Source organism: Lutjanus erythropterus, chromosome 3 (assembly GCF_056507025.1).
Source record: "Lutjanus erythropterus isolate fLutEry1 chromosome 3, fLutEry1.hap2, whole genome shotgun sequence".
Taxonomy (NCBI): domain Eukaryota; kingdom Metazoa; phylum Chordata; class Actinopteri; order Lutjaniformes; family Lutjanidae; genus Lutjanus; species Lutjanus erythropterus.
The window spans coordinates 38,301,199-38,320,893 of record NC_139319.1 but is presented as its reverse complement, the minus strand read 5'-3'; the positions used below and the strand labels follow the sequence as shown (position 1 = coordinate 38,320,893).

The 19,695-nt window shown below is 39.3% G+C and overlaps 1 protein-coding gene across 1 annotated transcript in view; it reads left to right on the top strand.

The window, feature by feature from the left end:
* The window catches only part of LOC146330527 (complement C3-like), a 36,898-nt gene extending 17,869 nt beyond the window's left edge, over window positions 1-19,029 (top strand). The window contains exons 20-44 of the mRNA XM_084716087.1: window positions 900-988; window positions 1,098-1,237; window positions 3,894-4,106; window positions 4,267-4,330; window positions 4,428-4,517; window positions 4,683-4,889; window positions 5,029-5,104; window positions 5,409-5,568; window positions 5,692-5,790; window positions 8,300-8,450; window positions 8,728-8,813; window positions 9,996-10,073; window positions 10,262-10,417; window positions 10,542-10,604; window positions 12,271-12,352; window positions 13,217-13,265; window positions 13,514-13,604; window positions 14,299-14,388; window positions 14,900-15,017; window positions 15,313-15,402; window positions 17,022-17,114; window positions 17,208-17,291; window positions 17,509-17,550; window positions 17,692-17,833; window positions 18,187-19,029. Coding sequence (XP_084572213.1) covers window positions 900-988; window positions 1,098-1,237; window positions 3,894-4,106; window positions 4,267-4,330; window positions 4,428-4,517; window positions 4,683-4,889; window positions 5,029-5,104; window positions 5,409-5,568; window positions 5,692-5,790; window positions 8,300-8,450; window positions 8,728-8,813; window positions 9,996-10,073; window positions 10,262-10,417; window positions 10,542-10,604; window positions 12,271-12,352; window positions 13,217-13,265; window positions 13,514-13,604; window positions 14,299-14,388; window positions 14,900-15,017; window positions 15,313-15,402; window positions 17,022-17,114; window positions 17,208-17,291; window positions 17,509-17,550; window positions 17,692-17,833; window positions 18,187-18,328 — 2,695 coding nt within the window. The 3' untranslated portion in view covers window positions 18,329-19,029. The remainder of the gene's footprint in view (window positions 1-899; window positions 989-1,097; window positions 1,238-3,893; window positions 4,107-4,266; window positions 4,331-4,427; window positions 4,518-4,682; window positions 4,890-5,028; window positions 5,105-5,408; window positions 5,569-5,691; window positions 5,791-8,299; window positions 8,451-8,727; window positions 8,814-9,995; window positions 10,074-10,261; window positions 10,418-10,541; window positions 10,605-12,270; window positions 12,353-13,216; window positions 13,266-13,513; window positions 13,605-14,298; window positions 14,389-14,899; window positions 15,018-15,312; window positions 15,403-17,021; window positions 17,115-17,207; window positions 17,292-17,508; window positions 17,551-17,691; window positions 17,834-18,186) is intronic.
* Window positions 19,030-19,695: the final 666 nt, after the last annotated feature.

Here is a 19,695-nt window from a genome sequence, read left to right as displayed (position 1 = left end):
TTGGGCCGTAGATAAGATCTTTGATCCAAGACACAACTTACATTTAACTAAAACGTTCTTGTCTTTGTGCTCGACAAAGGTCAAGTAGTGAGAATATCTCCATGTAAAGAAACTTGACTTGTGCTCCACCACCGACGCCATGATGATACCAGTCTTGTAAACAGACACGCCCACACGGTGTGTCTTCTCCCATCTCCCCGCTGACACACACACACACACACACACACACACACACAGGAAGATTCAGGACAACACGGCTCTGGCAGCAGCTCAGTCTCTAGCCAAGACTACACAAAAAATAACGTAAAATAACAGAGTAACGCATCATGTAGTAACGTTAACTGAGTTACTGAATTTAAAAAATAATGCGTTAGATTACTAGTTACTGCAAAAAATAACGGCGTTACAGTAATGCGTTACTTTGTAATGCGTTAGTCCCAACACTGTCTGAGACAGAACTAGACTTCTGCACCTCCTCTTGGCTCTGTTTTCAGCCGTTACAGAGTCTAGCTCGTGACGGTAGAGTTAAACCAATCACAGGTCATCTAGAGACCATGGGCTCCTATTGGCTCTTCTAGTGGTGCAGCTGCCCATGTATGATCCTTCAATGAAACCTTGAATCAATGGCAGAAACTCCTCTCTGAAAAATCGATATGTCTCAGGACTGAGAGAACAAATCCTAACTCACATTCTGGAGATGAAACTCAACAATCAACTTGTTTTAGGCTTTCTAACAACTGCAGCTTTAAATCATGACTTTGCACTTAAGCCATCAGTGTTCTGCTCACCCTTTCTCTGCTATATTCTCTGTCACACATCTACATTTACATAATATGTCCCAAGTTCATTCACGGCAATCGCTAAATTTTTTCTTTACCTTTTCTTTTTCTTTATTTCAGTGACACCACATCAATGATTAAAAGTTCTCCTTTGCCAGACTCAATCACAACCTGGCAGTTCACTGGCATCAGCCTGTCAAGAACTCATGGTGAGGATTAACATAGCCTTCAATCTTTTTTCCTCTATTCTTAAGTCTTGACCTCTGTTTCTATTTTTTACTGCTTCGTCCATTGTTTGATTCTCCTCTTATCTTCAAGGTATCTGTGTTGGCGATCCATTAGGGATAATTGTGCGGAAGAAATTCTTCATTGATCTCAGGCTGCCTTACTCTGCTGTCCGTGGAGAACAAATAGAAGTTAAAGCCGTCCTCTACAACTACAGCCCTGAACATATCACTGTAAGTCTGAGCTGTTCTTTTTCTGTTTTTCCGGAAAAAACACTTTCAACTTAGCATAGTTTGTGTAGTTTAGTTACTGAGTTCAAAAGTGAATACTGCCAATAATTATCTCTGCCAGGCATAAGCCCAGCAGGGAGGTCCTGCGATTGCATCTGTCTGTGCTTGAGTGTGTGCGTACATGATCAACGGACTTAACTGTTGTTGTGTGATTTGCAATTCACAATTTTTGAAAATCCTTGGCAATTCTTCTTTTTTTGGTTTCCACACCAGCAACAGCTATGGCCACAGGCGTTACGTTTTCAGTTCATCCCATTTTTGTGAATGTGGTATCTTAAGAACTCTTTGAAACTTCAAACTTGGTACACATGACCACTTGGACTCAAGAATAAAATGATTAGATTTTGGTATTCAAAGGTCAAGGTTGTAATTATGGTTGTTGAGCTGACTGAACATTTTTTATAGCCTAATGGAACTTGCTTAGCCAAGGCAAGTTAAGGTACTTCGATTAGTGCAAATCATTTATATTATTTTATATTATCTTATATATATATATTCTATATATTCTATATTTATATTATCTTTTATGCCACAATTTGTTATTTTGAAAGATTAAATGGAAGAAAATTATGAACACACTAAAACCTATTAGAAAGTAATAATAAAAATAAAATAGAAAATAAAACCATTTAAGAATAAAAAAATGATATTACATTTAAAATTTGAAAGTTGTCATCTTGTGGCTCAAAATTTACTATTTATACATAAACTCTTCTCAAGAGATATGAATTTCTCAGTGACTCTGTGGCTAAATGTCTTAGGCAAGTTTATATAGAGTACCTACTTTAAGGTGTACTTAAAACAGCAACTATGTGAAAGTTTGTAAAAAACCAACACCACACGTTCAGCTTCTGTCATCTCCGGTGGGTGATGTAACTAAGTACATTTATTCCTACTCCACATAAGTAGAATTTTGAATTACATCCATTTTATGCTTATTGATAGTTCTACTTAACTTTTTTTTACTCCATCACATTTTCCTGACAGGTACAGTTACTAGTTACTGACAGGGAACATTTTACTACAAGGGTTACTTTTACTTTAACAGCTCACAAGTAACGTTTTGACTGCAGGACTTTAACTTGCAATGGAGTATTTTCACAGTGTGGGATTAATGCTTTTACTGAAGTAAATGATCTGAATACTTTATCCAGCATGACTCACCTGTCTGAAGATGACCTGCTGGTCCCAGTGTCAGGTGTTTGTTGCCAAGCTGCTGCAGACTTACACTGTCACTATGTTCTCCACAGAGTTGATCATCTTCCTCTGATTGTTATTGGTTTATGGTGTTGGGATGGATAAGGTCCAGGTTCTCTGAGCTTCTTTTGTAATGTTCTCCTCTCAAACCACCTTGTTTATTGTGACTTCACTGAGATTTATGTCTCCCTTCTAGCAGCTGATACACTAAACTCCAACTAGCAACACATTTCACTCTGCTGTATTAATTGTCAGATGTAGATTGAGCCTGGCGCTCACTGCTGCCACCCAGAGGTTGTCAGCGTGTGGCGTTGACAGTGTAATGCTGGATGCAGGTAATGTGCGCCCCACCAACCTCTTATCTCTTGTAGAGGTATCTCTTGAGAGGATCGAACTGCGCATATACATCTTATAGAGAGTCAGTGGGCCAAAAAGTTGCACCCAACATTCTTAACAGCACAGTTTATTACAGATTATACACAATATTATCCTTACTCATTCAAAGAAATATGCAGTATATATTTACACTGTAAGAAAGTCTCCTTCACTTCAGTTCTAGGATGTGTAGCAAAAAATATATTTAATACCTTTTATTAAATGACTTCAAAGTTATAGGTCAGTATAGTGGTAACTTCCTTCAAAGTCTTCACGACACACATTATATGAGTCTGGACAGACATGGATGTAAACTCTAACTTGACTGGTTGGTGGAATTGGTGGTATTTTTTTTCTCTATTTTATACAAGCATTCACGGCTGACTTCTCGGCCACTAGGGGCCACAGGTGATCAACAACTGCTTTAGTCTGAAATCTTGTTTCAGCTCGGAACAACATATGTGGAGGTCATGTTGATTTTGGCCGAACTTCTCTGCTGGTTGCATCTAGCATTTTGTGGTGGCATTGCAGTAGTTGCTTCATCATCTGTTGCCCGGCGGGGATCTGCAATCTACGAGACTATAATGAGTCCACTCTTCTAGTCTGAAACTGTTCTGCCCGTCACATTAAAAGAACACGTCAATCTGCAGTTCTGTGCTGTCAAATCCTTTCAGGTGGTCCAAATCAGGGCAAAAGCAACAGTAAATATTGGACTGACAGACAACAGTTGGACGAAGAAAGGACTGCCCTTGTTTCAACATGGCTAAATGCAGCTCCGACAAAAACCTGTTGCTGAAAATCCCTCACTACACAGTTAAGCTGTGTAAACTGTGATGGATGTTTTCAAAAGACATTTATAAAAGATATTCTATTAATGTATGACAAATAAAACAAAGTACCGGAAATTGAAGTTCCAAAGGATTATATCTGGACCTTCAGAAATCTCGTCATATCTCATCAGAAAAATCATATACACGCACTGGTATGTAAACTTTTTTGGTCTCTTCATCTTTGTCTCCTTTTTAAGGTGCGTGTGGATCTGATTGAAACACAGCATGTGTGCAGTTCAGCCTCTAAGCGTGGGAAGTATCGTCAGGAAGTTGACGTTGGGCCCCAAAAGACACGATCTGTACCTTTCATCGTTATTCCCATGAAGAATGGACAACTTAACATTGAGGTCAAAGCAGCAGTTAAATACTCTTTTCTTAAGGATGGAATCATGAAAAACCTGCTGGTGGTGGTAAGAGAAACAGATTTGAGGTGTGAGTTTGGAGCTTGGTATACCAAATTAAAACTGTTCTGCCTTTGCAAACATTAAAGCTGCACAAATATAATTTTGTGTTATATGTGTGTTTAAAAATTGTAATGATTCCAGATAACTGTAATTGTTGTTTTTCCAGCCTCCGGGCATACTGACAAAATCATTGATGACTAAAGTCCTCGACCCTGCTAGAATAGGTGTAGGTGAGTTTACTATTTAAGGATCTGCAGTAAACAGAGAAAAAAAGTTATTTCTTTTTATTTTGTAATACCCTAACCTACCAACTTTATCTCAATTTAGATGGCAAACAAATCGAAATTATGAACAGTGCAATTCCTGAGGCAGATTTGGTTCCAAACACACCAACTAGTACACACATATCTGTGACAGGTGAGATATAATGCTGCATTTAGGTTCATTATGTGAAACTTTGTCTGAACAACGAACTCTGTGTTGTTAGTTGTAATTGTGGGAAGAGACGGTTGTTCTTCCCTTGAAAATGACCACCTCACCTGGTTGGTCGGAAATTTACATTGTTCTTATGTGTCCACACAGGAAGAGAACAGATAAGTGCACTGGTGGAGAACGCCATTAGTGGGAACTCTTTGGGCACCCTGATCATACAGCCTTCAGGCTGTGGAGAGCAGAATATGATCACTATGACCCTGCCTGTCATTGCAACCATGTATTTGGACAAAACTAACCAGTGGGAATCTGTAGGCATTGACAAACGTAGCGAAGCCCTCCAACATATCAGGACCGGTAGGCTCACACAGATACATTAATTCACAAAGATGCCAGAAATTTTGCTCAAAAGAGACAAATTTAAAAGGCACTAAAGAAAGCGTCCAATTGACAAGATTTAGTAAAAAAAACAGTTGTGTGCTTTCTTTGTGTTCAGGCTACCAGAACGAGCTTGCCTATCGTAAACATGATGGGGGTTTTGCTGTGTTCAAGGATTATAAGAGCAGCACCTGGTGAAGCATCAAAACATACACAAACATTTTGCACATCCTGAAGTTAGACACTGAGTGACTGCGAGGATATTAGATATATTTTTTTACAGCCTATTTAACCAAAGCTAATGAAACACTATTGTACCCTCTCCTCTCCTCTCCTCTCCTCTCCTCTCCTCTCCTCTCCTCTCCTCTCCTCTCCTCTCCTCTCCTCTCCTGTCCTCTCCTCTCCTCTCCTGTCCTCTCCTCTCCTCTCCTCTCCTCTCCTCTCCTCTCCTCTCCTCTCCTCTCCTCTCCTCTCCTCTCCTCTCCTCTCCTCTATAAGGCTGACTGCTTATGTTGCCAAGGTGTTTGCCATGGCCTATAAGCTGGTTAAAGTGCAACCAAGCGTGATCTGTGACGCCATCAAGTTTCTGATTCTCAACACACAGCAACCTGATGGCTCATTTACAGAAGTTGGAATAATTATCCACGGAGAGATGATTGTGCGTGCATCGAGTAACATCAACTATTCATAATGATGCCATACAAAAGTACTATGTTACTGACTATGAATGAGCTGATGTATAATGCTGTACTCATGATAGCGTTTATGTGTGCATGTGTAGGGTGATGTGCGCGGCAAAGATTCAGATGCGTCCCTGACAGCCTTCTGCCTCATTGCTATGCAGGAGTCACGCGAGATATGCCTTAATTCCACCATTACTGTGAGTACTTCACCTGCATACAGTGAAATTTCCCTTTCCTCTCTATTTCTCTCCTTCTTTTTACAGCCTCTACCCCACCCCTAATTCTTAATGGTATCACTAAAATTAAGGAGATAAGAGCAGGGGAGGAACATGAATAAATGAAGACTGTAAATTCAACAGCATTGCCATTAATGTGTACCATTGTACAGTACCCAGTGTTCCCTTTTTTACCCTTTGACATCATTATGTATGAATGTGGCAGCTACAGGCTTAAGTTAATGTTGAAATGTTGGGGTGTGTTTTGTGCTCCCGAGAAGGATAAGAAACTCATTATGGTGGGACTTACAATGGTGTGACAGGAAGGCTGTCAAGAGAAGTGCAGGAAGAAATAGTCTAAATACCAAATTGTTGTGCAGAAAGACAAAGGAAGTTACAGTACATCACATTTATGTAGCTGATGCTTTTATCCAGAGCAACTTAAGTGCATTCTAAAGGTGTTTCATAGAAGAGGCGAGTGTATATCACAGATCTATCTGTCTGTCACTGTTAACAGAGTAGTTTGCGTGATGGATAGTCAACTTGTAGGTGTGCATTTAACAGTTTGAAGGCATGATGTGGAGGCTTCAAACTGTTCAGTGTACACCTACAAGTTGATTATCCTGCTTATACCACGGCCATTTGCCACCAATATGAAGTAGAAGCAGAGTTTTGATAAAAGTTTTGCACTCACAATCTAATGCTAGGAAGCAGGAATTCACCGTTGTCATGACAAGCAATAATTCAAGTCCCTTTTACAATCAAACTCAGCTGACTTCGGCAGAAAAAGTCAAGGGTGTCATATCGATTTTAACCAGATAAAATATTTTGGAAGCGTGTGAAGCTTTGCTGAAATAGAGCCAGGGCGACACATCATTCAGCCTGTTCGCTGATGCACAGAACAGGCTAGGAGATCCTCATTTAGGAAAACTAAGGCAATCAGCTGTTAGCTTGCTTGTTTGCATCACCTCGAGTTAGGAAGTGGTGTGAGCTTTGACAGCTATTTTATATGCAGCTGTCTTTAATGTTGCTATGGTCACAAGTTGGATAGCAGATGACTATCTGTCTCGCTCTCTCTGCCGCCAGCCTTCATCACAGTTTTTGAAAAAAAGTGGTGGCATGTTACCTGTTGTATGTCTGTGACAGAGGATAGGTAGAGTCTCTGCTGTCCTGATATCAATGGAGAGCCAGGACAGTAAACAGTTGTGATTTTGTTGAGTGGTAGTAATGGTAGCAGTAGTGACAGAGTGGCAAGCTGATTAGCAGTAACAGTGCATAGTGGTGTATGCAGTTTGACTATGTCCTGGATGTAGGATGGTACTGAGACATTTGCAGACCTTCAGGCGGTGTGCATACATACAATAAGCTATGTCAGCTGTGCTCCCACTCTGTAAGTCATACAGGGGTGTCTCAGCAACAAAAGTATGGTGATTTGTGTCACTTCTTGGCATCACTGGAAAGGGCAGTAAGGATGTAGCTTGCAGGAGGTAAGAAACAAAGGCAGCCTCTTTCTGGATTTGGATGATGTGACAGAAGGGTAAATGGGTGTCAGAAACAGATGGGCAGTGATTTTCTACCAGTGCTGACCTCAACTAGAAGGTGTGAGGATTGGAAATTGCTGGGAGGTTGGGTGCTATCAGGGACCTTTAATCTAGATCAGAAGTATCCAGATAGGATTAAATCTCAGATTTGGGTATCAGGGTATCTCAAAATCAGGAGACGTGATCTGATTCAAAGTGAGCATGACCCACCTCCAAGTGGGCTACAGTGATGTTTCACCAGCTTTGGCTGACATGTAATGAGCCTCCTTTTCTCCCCCTCAAACTAGCAAGAGTTGTGACCCACAGCTCATGTGTGTTCAGGAGAGCAGAGAGAAAAAAGTTTCTTTAAGTCTCTTTATGTTCAGCTCTCAGTACTTTAGTAGCTTCTAACAGAATCTTTATGTTTTGAAATGTAGTTTTGCTTCTGTGTCGCAGTTTGTACTTTTAGGTATCATATACATATATCGTTTCATATTCATTTTCACTTTTATTGTCAAGAATTTAAGAAAACAGTGTGTTTATCCCAGAGACATGTATGGACGGTTTATCCACCACTATACAGCTGCTCAACTTGACCCTCCTCAAGGTCATCTTCAGGTAAAAGATTCAAGCAGGTAGCCCTGTTTTAATGGAAAATGCGAGCCCCTGCCGTGCTGGGCTGATGGGCTGAGTCAAACCGAGTCAAGCCAAACCAGCAGGCTGCTGCTTCTGCTCCTGCTGCTGCAGGAGGACAGATCGCTCAGTGCTTCACTTCCAGCAATCATGTGGAGCAGTTGACCCGCTGTGATAAGTCACGTCCAGTTTGATTACACCTGAAAAACCAAGACAAAATCTACAAGAACAGTTTTATTTGGGATAGCAAAAAAGGGATTACAAAATCTGGATAATTCTGATCTGAATCAAAACTATGTTGTTAACAAAGCTGTTGTATGATTTTTCCTTTTGTCCAGAGTTTGACATCCCGTATAAATAAAGCAGTAGCTTACCTGGAGGGGCGTCAGTACAGCCTCGTCAACTCGTATGCTGCTGCGTTGACATCATACGCCCTGGCAAATGAAAACAAACTAGACCAGCGGATCCTCTCCAAGTTTGTCTCCTCAGGTTTTGTCACATAACTTTTTCACGTACAGTGAAGAATAAAATCTACAGATAAGATCAATGGAGATGAACTTTGTTACACTCACTGATTAGTCTGTGTGTGTGTGTGTGTGTGTGTGTGTGTGTGTGTGTGTGTGTGTGTGTGTGTGTGGACAGATAAGCTAAAGTACTGCAAGTGAGGACAATGATTCTTTTGTAATTTGGTTTACATGTTTCCGATTTTACAAGTTGAAAGCCTATGAAAATTGTGAATAAGTATTAAAATATCTGTTTTCTTTAGGGTTAAACTATTGGCCTGTAAGTGACTCACATCTTTTCACACTGGAGGCCACAGCTTATGCTCTTCTGGCTTTGGTCAAGGCCAAGGTAAGCACGTCCAACTAATGTGTGTTTGACCATCATATCCTGCTGCAGAAAACACACAATTCAGTAAAGCCATCATTCATGCTACAACAGTAAGAGGATCAGCAATTGGTGACAAAAGCCACTTTACTTTAGAAATATCTGGTGAAGGTGAACGGATCAATTTAAACACAATCCATTGGTCTGAGAAGATTTGAACATGTGTAGGCTATGTTTATTAAACAGTGCACAGAACTCTGAGGTGTTTTGCACATTAAATATGTGAGCTCATGAAGAGACAGTATTAATAATTTTTATGATCACATATAGTCACTGATGATATTCTCAAACCAGGATTTTTTTCTGTGAGAAATACACTCTGTCTGAATTTGATGTCCACAACATGTTTTTAAAAAAGTTGGTACAGGGGCAACAGAAGACTGGGAAAGTTGTGGAAAGGTTCAAAAATACCTGTTTGGTACATTCCACAGGTAAACAGGTCAATTGGTAACAGGTAACAGTATCTTGACTGGGTATTAAAGGGGCGTCCTGGAAAGGCTCAGTCGTTCACGAACATGGATGGGGTGAGGTTCAACATTTTGTGAAACATGGGTGGGCAAATAGCCCAACAGTTTAAAGCTATGTTAGGCAACATTTCTTTGGTATGAATGAGCAGTAATTCCATAATAATATTTTAGTATATTGTAAATCAAGTGTTCTGAGAAAGAACTAGATTTCAGCACCTCCTCTTGGCTCTGTTTTCAGCCTTTCGGGAATCTGGCCGATGACAGTAGATTTAAACCAATCACCGGTTATCTAGAGACTGTTCATTCCTATTTCCTAGTGCAGCTGTGCATGCACGCTCCTTTGGTGAGACACTGAATCAATGGTGGAAAATCACCATAAAACTGAATCATCAGAAAGAGAATCTTAAAAGAGTCCAGCTAATGAGCAACATGCTCAGCCCAGGAGTTTGTCAGCTCACCCAGTTACTTTTGACTTTATTTCAAATGTGTTCATTCATGTCTATCATGGGGCTTTGTCAAGGGCCAAGAGGACTGGGCAGAGCTGAGACACAGCACAAACATCTTGTGTTGTATACATTATATTATATATATATATATATATATATATATATATATATATATATATATATAATATAATCTAACCAACCATTAGCCCTTTTCTTTGCTTTGATTATTAAAGGCTTGGGACGATGCCAGACATGTTGTTAGATGGTTCAATCAACAGCAGATAGATGGCGGAGGTTATGGATCAACTCAAGTAAGAGTCTCACTCTCCCTCTCATTCTCTCTCTCTGTCACAGTGCATTTACGTGTATATACGCATTAATGTATCTATAGTACGTGTTTTTCAGTGAAGTTATGCTAATTTGTGCATGTTAATCTGGGGTTGAAGCTGCTGAGTCTCACTTTCTCTCCCTCACTTTGTCTTTATTTTTCTCTCTCCAGGCTACTATAATGGTGTACCAGGCAATAGCTGAGTATTGGATCAGAGCTACTGAACAGGAGTATCATCTTCATGTGAACATTGACCTTCCTGGAAGGACAAAACTACAGAAGTTCGACATCAACAAAAATAACCACTATGCCACTAGAACAACCAAGGTGAAAATACACACAAACACATTGTGACCAATTACAGCTGCATTGGTCACAAGGGGGTCTGTCTGTCTGTCTGTCTGTCTGTCTGTCTGTCTAGTTTACTCTAAAATCTTTTGAATCCCAACAGTTCAACAAAATAAATCAGGATGTGACAGTGACTGTCAACGGATCAGGAGAAGCAACAGTGAAAGTGAGTATAACACATTTTTCTGTTTTAGTATTTGTTGTGTATTGTTGTCAGGGCCAGATTAACACTTCACTGTGCCCCTAGGCAACAGCAGTGTCCTTCTCCAGGACAATTGCCCCATTGTTGATATCATCATCATCAAGTGTAGTATAACAATAAATTATGATAAAATGTTCAACAAATCACCAGAACCCAGTACAGTGACTCTACAGTAAATATATACAATCAAGTGCATTCAAGGGAAATGATGGTTTTCAGGTGCACAAATGTTCTTTCTGGCTTTGTTGAATTTATATAACAAACATAGTACAAATAAACACACCAGTGTGCCTTGCAGGGGCACCAATCATCTAAACTGATCACTGATCAGCCAAAAAAGTGTAAGGGTAAAATGTTGTTCAGAAGAATGATATTGATAATATAATAATGAGTTATATGGCCTAACAAAACTATACTGAATACAACTAATGCAATACTCCACTGCTGTGGCCTACTAGCAGACCATGAAGGCCCTGCAGGTGGGCCTTGAGAGATCATAAAAAATAAACAAATAAACCCTGTTAAAATTTAAATCATTTAAGTTTAAAGTTACTTTAAAATATTCCTGTTTAATTTTTAAAAAAAGTATCAGCATGAACAAAAACAAAGCCATGGAATTAAAACTGTGTTATTCTTCATTTATCTGACCTAGTTTAACATATGGTACATCTTATTTAGAGACCTGTCACATTAACAGTAGAATGTATCTTATATGTTGTCATTGGTGCGATTGGTCTTATGTGTTGATTTCAAATGGGCCGTGGCATCCTTAAATTTGTGAATGGGAGTGGTCCAGGACGAGGCATTAGATTTGGGCCAGACCTGCAGCGGCCAACTCTATGTTTGGGTGCGGCTCAAAGCAAGATCCTGCCTGTCCTCTGCCTGGGCTCTCACTTGTGCTGCTTGGTCCTGGGTGGGGGGCTGTTGCTGGCCTCTTCAGTCTGCTGGCTTGGCTTTACCCCCCCTACATTACATACACATAGCCTTCCTAAGCCAACCTAATGTCTGCTCTCTGACTTTATCGTAACTGCTTTATGTTATCATGTCATGTCTAAGCTGTCTGTATAATCTGTCCATTATGCGTCCTTTATTGTTATAACACTATTTCAGCAGCAATAAAACTGTATTTCACACTATGATAGTTACATTTAGTCTTGTCATATTGTTATTCTGTTGCGCTGCTCCCCAGTGTGGAAACCACTGACATTAAGCAAGATCTAAACAGATATTTTGCTTGTGCCGTGGGCCCTGTAGAAGTTCTGGGCCCCTGAGCAATTGCCCAGTTTCCCTCATAGTTAATCTGGCCCAGATTGTTGTCAATCTCAGGCATTCACAATAAAAGAACAAATGTTTTCTTGAAGTGAACTGTGTTGAAATGAAAATACAGTTTCCAACTATAAAGATTACACAATGATAGACAATATAGCTACGCATCAAATGATACCAATCCTTAGATTTTTTAAAAAAAACCTGAAAGACTGGCTGCTCATGATTATTGCCCCATTAGGTCTCTTTTTTGAGTACAATGTTGTTATCACTAATGGAGGTGGTGGCCAAACCTATGGAAACAAGAACCAAGCTGTAATAAACTGAAATTACCCATCAAGATAAACGTTTGTCTTTGTGACAGATGGTGTCGCTGTATTACGCTCTGCCAAAAGAAAAGGAAAGCAACTGCAAGAAGTTCAGCCTGTCTGTCCAGCTCAACCCAGGTAACATGGTTCCATCTACAAACATTTAAAATGACAAGAGTAGAGTTAACCCAAAAGAGGTCAGAGGCACAGTGACAGTTTTAAACTTTTAGTTTTAAAACCACCATCACGGCCTGAATGGTGGGTGGTAGTAGGTCACTTGCACTTAGCTTGAGAACTGACGGGTGGTCGGTTCAAGTCCAGCATGGACCACAGTAGAGAATTTGAACAACAAATTGAAAAACATGTAATTTTTCCCTTGCTTGGGATTAAGAAAGCAAGCCTTCGTTTGGCCTTTATTTTGAATTCCCAAAAGGATTACAGAAAAGTCCATGATAATGACGACTGTGTTTGGAAAAGTCTTCTGTTGATACCAAGTTTAATGCTTGTCTTAAAATATGAATCCATCTACTTGAGAAATTGTGAAAGAAAAATCCTAAAAAATATATAAAAAATTAAAGGGATAATATGCAGTATTTCCCTTTAATTTTTGCTTTAAAGCAACAACACCTGTGTATGGGAGTTTGTGACACGCATAAACCCATTATTAACCACCCAGCCAAATCGGAATCACTGAAAAAATTAGTTTGTTCATAAAATTAGATGGGTGGGGGTGTCCGCTCCACACCACTATGACCTGAAACATCTTCAGCAGCTTCATTGGACCAGACATGTTTGAACCACCAGAGCCTGTGGACGGTCACAGGATGGTATTTTTTTTTTCCTTCTGTGTTGGGCTGTGGGAACTGAAGTGAGCTGAAGTAAACTGCTGGGCTGATTTGGACTGAGAGAGTCCACGCGTCCCGTGTTTATTTCTGACAAGTGTTTGTCTTTCATGAGAAAAATGAATAAAATAGATGCTCAGCTACTGCTTTGCTCCTCTAGAAACAATGACTGGTGATGAGAAGGTATACAAGCTGATAATAAAGGTTTTGTAAGTACAATCAAGAGTCATACTGACAAACGTTACAATGGCATGGCTTTATGCAGAACTTTCCTCCCATTTTATTCTTCAGTTTCTGTTTGCTTGCCATCTCTTTTAATTGTGTTGTCATTTACATCCTGTCCTTTACCTATTTTTTTTTATTTTTTTTATTAACTTTAACTGATACCATGATCAGAAAAGTATGATCCATGATGACTTTACTGGAGCTTTAATTGTTCTGTCCATTTTCTGTACAGGTATAAAGATGAACACCGTGATGCAACCATGTCAATCTTGGATATTGGCATGTTAACTGGCTACACTGTCGACACAAACGATCTTGACTCAGTAAGTCAAACAGACACACTCATAGTATTCAAATGTCAGTGTTAAAAAGATATTTCACCCAAAAATGAAAATTCAGTCATTATCTTCTCACCGTCATGCTGATTGAAGGTTGTGCTTATTTTGTTAAGTGTATTTTGTCTGCAAAACACTGCTGGAGTTTCACAGGTAAAAGGTGTTGCAGAATCTCCTAAACAATTTCAGTGAATGGTGACCAGTTTCAAACGTAACAAAGCAAACAAAACAATCTCATTATATGCCTCCATACTGCTCATCTGGTAAGTCTCCTAAAGCCCCGACATTTACTTGTGTGCACTGTCACATCACACACACTCAGTTCAGACGGTGTCGCCAAAAACATGGTGTAAATCACATCTTTCAAGTCAAATTAGCATGTTGAGGCTTTAGCAGACTTGAATTTCACCCTTTTTTGTGTGTTTTTCTTACATTTGAAAACTGGTCACCATCCACTTAAACTGGTTGGGAGATTCTGTAACACTGTTTTCTTGTGAAACTCAAAACAGTGTTTTGTGGACAAAAAAAAAGAACAAGGCCGTCAGCTAGAATGAGGGTGAGTAGATAACGACTGAATTTTCATTTTTGAGGGAACTATGCCTTTAATAGTTAGTAGAAAGAGGATGTGTTTGGAGTTTAGATGATTGTCTGATGATATGTGTATGTATGTGTATGTGTATAGTTGTCCAAAGGACGCGCCCATATCATTGCAAGGTATGAGATGGACACAGTCCTGTCAGAAAGAGGCTCGCTCATCATCTACCTGGACAAGGTAATTTTTCTTTTTCCTCTGTCCCCTTTTCCCTTTGGCTCTCTTTCTCAAATTCAAACAATTATTATTGAAGGTAATGTTACAGTATTTCTATTGTCGCTTCTGACTCAGACAGACATCTGTCATGGAGTGTTGGGGAGAATTTAAATTTGTGAAATGACCCTGTCCTACCTTTGCACACACACACACACACACACACACACACACACACACACACACACACACACACACACACACACACACACAAGACATAATAAGATGAATGAAAGGACACAAAGTACAGAGTGAGAGAGCAGTATGTAACAGTGGCTCCCTGTGCAGCAGATAGAGAGATATTGATCTAGCAGATGAAAATACTGAGCTAAATGCAGTCAATCACAGACCATGGATGTCTAAAAAACACAGGCATCTGTGTCTGAAAAATATGGCCCTGACTGAGATTAAGCTTGCATTTTTTTTCTGTCTGCTTCTGTCTTTCTCATACATACCTTTGCTTTGCATCTCCTGACAGGTTTCTCACACAGATCCGGAGGAGATCGCTTTTAGGATCCATCAGAAAATGAAAGTGGGAGTCCTGCAGCCAGCTGCCGTGTCTGTCTATGAATACTACAACCATCAACACAATAACCGTGAGTATCAAAGACACCCAGAAACATTGGCTGGATCAGAAACGTACCGACACACCTGAACAACAAGAGAAGTCATTTGTCTGTACTCTCCAAAACGCCAACCACAAGAGGTTGCATGCCAGAAAAATGTAAACAGAGGTAGTTTTGAGGTGACCAGTGATCAGTGCTCTTTAATGGTAAGGATAGTCTCCATATGCACACACCAGAGTTTTCAATCAATACACATTTTCTGATGTACAAAATATTATCAACGCAAAACACAGTAACCTATAAATATTTGTCTACTTTGTTTCAGAGACAGCTTGTGTGAAGTTCTACCACCCAGTGAGAGAAGCAGGAGAGCTTCTGAGGCTCTGTACACAGGCCGAATGCATATGTGCTGAAGGTACTGAACATCAGTGTTTCTCCTACAGTACACATTTAGTAATGACACATTTTCTATCCTGGGAACAGAAACACAGTATCCCGATGTATGTGGCCTCCAAACCTGACCGCTTCAGTGTGATATGTGGTGGTATTAATAATTATTGAGGTGGAAGGATGTCATTTCGACATTAATCAACAGTATAATGATATAAACTGTGCATGCTGCATGCAGTGTGACCATCACCACAGGAGCGAAGATGAAAGTGAAATGAAAAAGTTTATTGCTTGATCTGTCACTATCTGACTGAACAAGTGTCATGTTTTCAAAGTGATTCCTTTGAACTGAGACAGATTCCATGTTCTCGTCATGTTCAGAGGCTGTGGCTGAGTGCAGCGGACGGCTCACACTGTGTGCGCTACAACATTCATTTTTGTAGGCTTGATAAATTTAATGATCACTTTTATTTAAAAAGCAAAGGTCTAAAAAAAAAGCCCTCATTCACTTGGTGTGAGGCTTTGGATTGAATCTTCAGGAGTTTTCAGTTTTGGCCATCTTTCTTCAGTGAGGGTGCGTTCTTTCTTTCATAGCCAGTGGCTGCAGTGTTCACCCAGAAGTAGTTTGGATGAAGTGCTCTTGAAGCTTTGGACTTTCACCTGGAATTTTGTCTGAGATTCCAAATGTCGCAGCAAACCTCAGTCCAGCGGATTTTTTTTTTTTCCCTGCAGTGAAGCACATAATTTACATCTTCACTGATTCATATTTTGACACATTTTGTGGTGGTAGACATTGTATTGTGTGTCTTTTTCAGATGGTAGAGTCACAAGTCACTGTACTAACTGCATTAATGATCAGAGGCGTTTAAATTCACTTTGTGCTTGTTAACCAGTTAATTAAAGTGCTCAGCCGGTAACACATAAGAAGGACAAAACACACTACCCTGCATGAAAATTAAATCTTAAGAATAAAGACTTTATTTGAAGTCTTTTCAAATATCAATTAAATGTATTAGTCTATGGTAATTTTACAACTGCATTTTCTTGCTTTGCCTCAAGATTGGGGGGTCGCTGCACCCCCAGCTTCAACTTTGGGGGGGCATAAAAGCCAATACTCCCCTTCACCTACAGTATGTATACATCATTGTAACTGCTTTGTGTTATTACTTTGTGTTATTGTCTGTATGTACTGTATGTCCATTACATCTTTCTTGTCACTCTTTTTTGTCATACTTTCTCACCAATAAAAAAGGCTCAAATATCTTTCATCTTCAATTCTACCATCTGAAACTCAAGATGAACACATTAACATTCTGCCTCACGGATCTAATGATAGCTTGGTTAATAGTTTGTGACAAAATAATGTGGCAGAACATTTACAAATACCCATAAAAGTAATTTGTTGGTGATAATGGTGACCAACAAATGAAAAAGGATGCTGCTGTCCAACAATGCAGCAAAAGCTAAAATCAACAGGATGATAGGACACAGAAGAATAGAAAATAGAAAAATTACAGGTGGGCTCTTTGTCTGCCTTTATCAATCTCTTCAAAATAAGAGAGGGGGATGATACATCACCAAGTCCTGCATATGTGCTCTTTCAATCACTTGTACTTTTATTTTGTGACTAATGTGTATTTCCAGAGAACTGCAGTATGCAGAAGACAGAAAAAATCAACAATAGCAATCGCACAACTAAGGCCTGTGAGTCTGAACAGAACAGCAAAGTGGATTATGGTAAGTGAGTGAGCGAGTGAGTGAGCGAGTGAGTGAGCGAGTGAGTGAGCGAGGGAGCGAGCAACTAACAAACTGCAACTTGTCTGTCCTCAGTGTACAAAGTGAAAGTGGAGAATTTTACAGACGCTTTGGTGACTGACATTTACACAATGCAGGTTGTGGAAGTGATCAAAGAAGGTCTGTATTGTTTCCCTTAAATTTTCATGATGGTTAAGTGTTTTTGAAATGTGTCAAAGAAAAAAAAAATATTTGCCTCTCTCTTTTGTGACCACTGTACATCTCTGTGAAGCTGTTAATGCACGAGATTAAATATATGACAGTACAGTACAGACAGTACAGTGTCTATAATTATATTTAAATATCTTATCTCTCTTTTCCAATATTTTAATTACAGGGACTTATGATGATTGTAAATGGAAGGCAGGGGAAGTCAAGAGTAAGTCTTTATCTGTTTTAAAACAATTCACCTATGAACTGCCTGATCTGTACTTTTCTGTACTTTTCTTTTTACACTATACCTGTGATTGCAATGTGTATTTATTTAGCCTTTTCCTCTCTTCTTGGATGTTAATAACAGAAACCTGTGATGTGGGCCCTGAGGGTAAACTGCGCACGTTCCGCAGTTATAAGCACTGCAGGAACGCTTTAAATCTGAAAATAGGCAAAACCTACCTCATCATGGGCCTGGCCAGAGATATTCACATGGACGAGGAGCAGAAGTGGGTAGTTCTGTTACTGTACATGTACTGAAAGGGGAAATATATAATGTATTTATTGTATTAATTGATAAAATGACCATTATAAATCATCAGAGATTAAGGAAAGTTGCAATAATTGCTTCTCTGACAACAATGCCACAAATCCATAGTTTTCACATGACATTGATCATCACAGATAAATGCAGGTGTATGTTCTCTTCCTCACCTGAGGAAGACCATTTGTGGTTGAAATAATTTCACTCACCACATCAAATAATACACCTGGGAGGACAAGTTTTCTGCAGCCTTTTCTATTTCTTAAGTTACTTGCTATTCAAGTAAAAGAAAAAAAATCTATTTCCCTGGTTTCATAGAACCCCACTGTATGTACTTGGTGAGAGGACCTGGATTGAGTACTGGCCCACAGCTGAAGAGTGTGAGACCGAGGAACACAGCGATACCTGTGAGGGCATGGAGGAGCTGGTCCAGACAACTTTTCGGTGTCCAGGGAAATGAAAACCAGAGGAAACATGTCTGTTGAATTGCTTTATTTCTGCATTGCTCTCCTGTCAAATTTTGAGTCCTGTAAGATACAAGTTATGCAAAAGTCACAATGATACATCCTGTTGATTAAAATAAAATGATCTTTTATCCCACGGTCTGTAGGATAGGATAGGATAAATAGGGCCCTATTTAGACAATACATAGCACATGGCCTATAGTGTATGGAGCAAGTGCATTTAAGGCATTTCCATGGCCTCTTCAGGTTCACTCAACAGAATGAGATGAGCTCCCACAGGTATGATAAATATTATTATTGTACTCAATAGTAAAATGGACGGATAAGTGCTATTTATATAATCACTAAATGCATTAAGTTCATTCTCAGAGCCTTCAAACCTGATGAAGATATCATCAGTGTATCCTCTGGAAAACAAGATGTTCTTAGCAAAGGAGTTTTTGTTAAATATATATCTGTCTTCCCATAAATCCATGAATAAATTTGCATACTTAGGAGCAAATGGTGACCTCATACTTGTTGCTTGAGATCACAGGTAACACATACTATCAAAATGAAATAATTATATTTTAGGATGACCTTAGCTCTCCTGGGATCAAAGTAAACATTCATAGCTTCTAATCCACCATTATGCAGAATATTGGTATGTAAACTCAACATCAAAAGATCCCAAAAAGGAGTTATCAGGCGTAGTGATGTCCACCACCAGTTTCAAAGCTTCTCGTCTGCCATGTCGTTAATGAAAATGGTCAACAAACTGTTTTAAAGGCTCCGACACTCAGTTGTTCCTTGTTACAATCGGTCTCCCAGGAGGATTTTCCAAACTTTTAGGAATGTTTGTCAGTAAGTAGAAAATAGGAGTAATAAACACATTCATACACAAAAAATCATACTGATCCTTAGTCACTCACTTATTCTCCAAAACATTATTCAGAATTTTATCTCTTTCTTCCATATGTCTGCAGGGTTTTGCAGTATCGCTATGTTTTCTGATTAATGTAATTTTGTGTAAATTGTGACACTCTTTGGATGAATTTGAAATCTATTTTTTTGTAGAATGCTGAAAAAAGAAATGCTGACAAAATGAAACAATGGACGAAATGTGTTCGCTTCAAATAAACTCACCATCAATCGGTTCAGCATGCGGTGGTTTATGTTGATGTTTTTACATGAGATGATCTGGTTTACCAATCACATTGTTTCGTCAGAACTACTTGTTGTATAGTGGCACACGGCACATAAATTTCTGTTAGATTTCTGTTTTTTCTCATGAACATGTAATATGTCCATCCTTGTCTTTTTGTCTCACCTCCCTCTGTTATTACTCTATTATTATATGACCGGAGTGTAGAGTAGGGGAGTG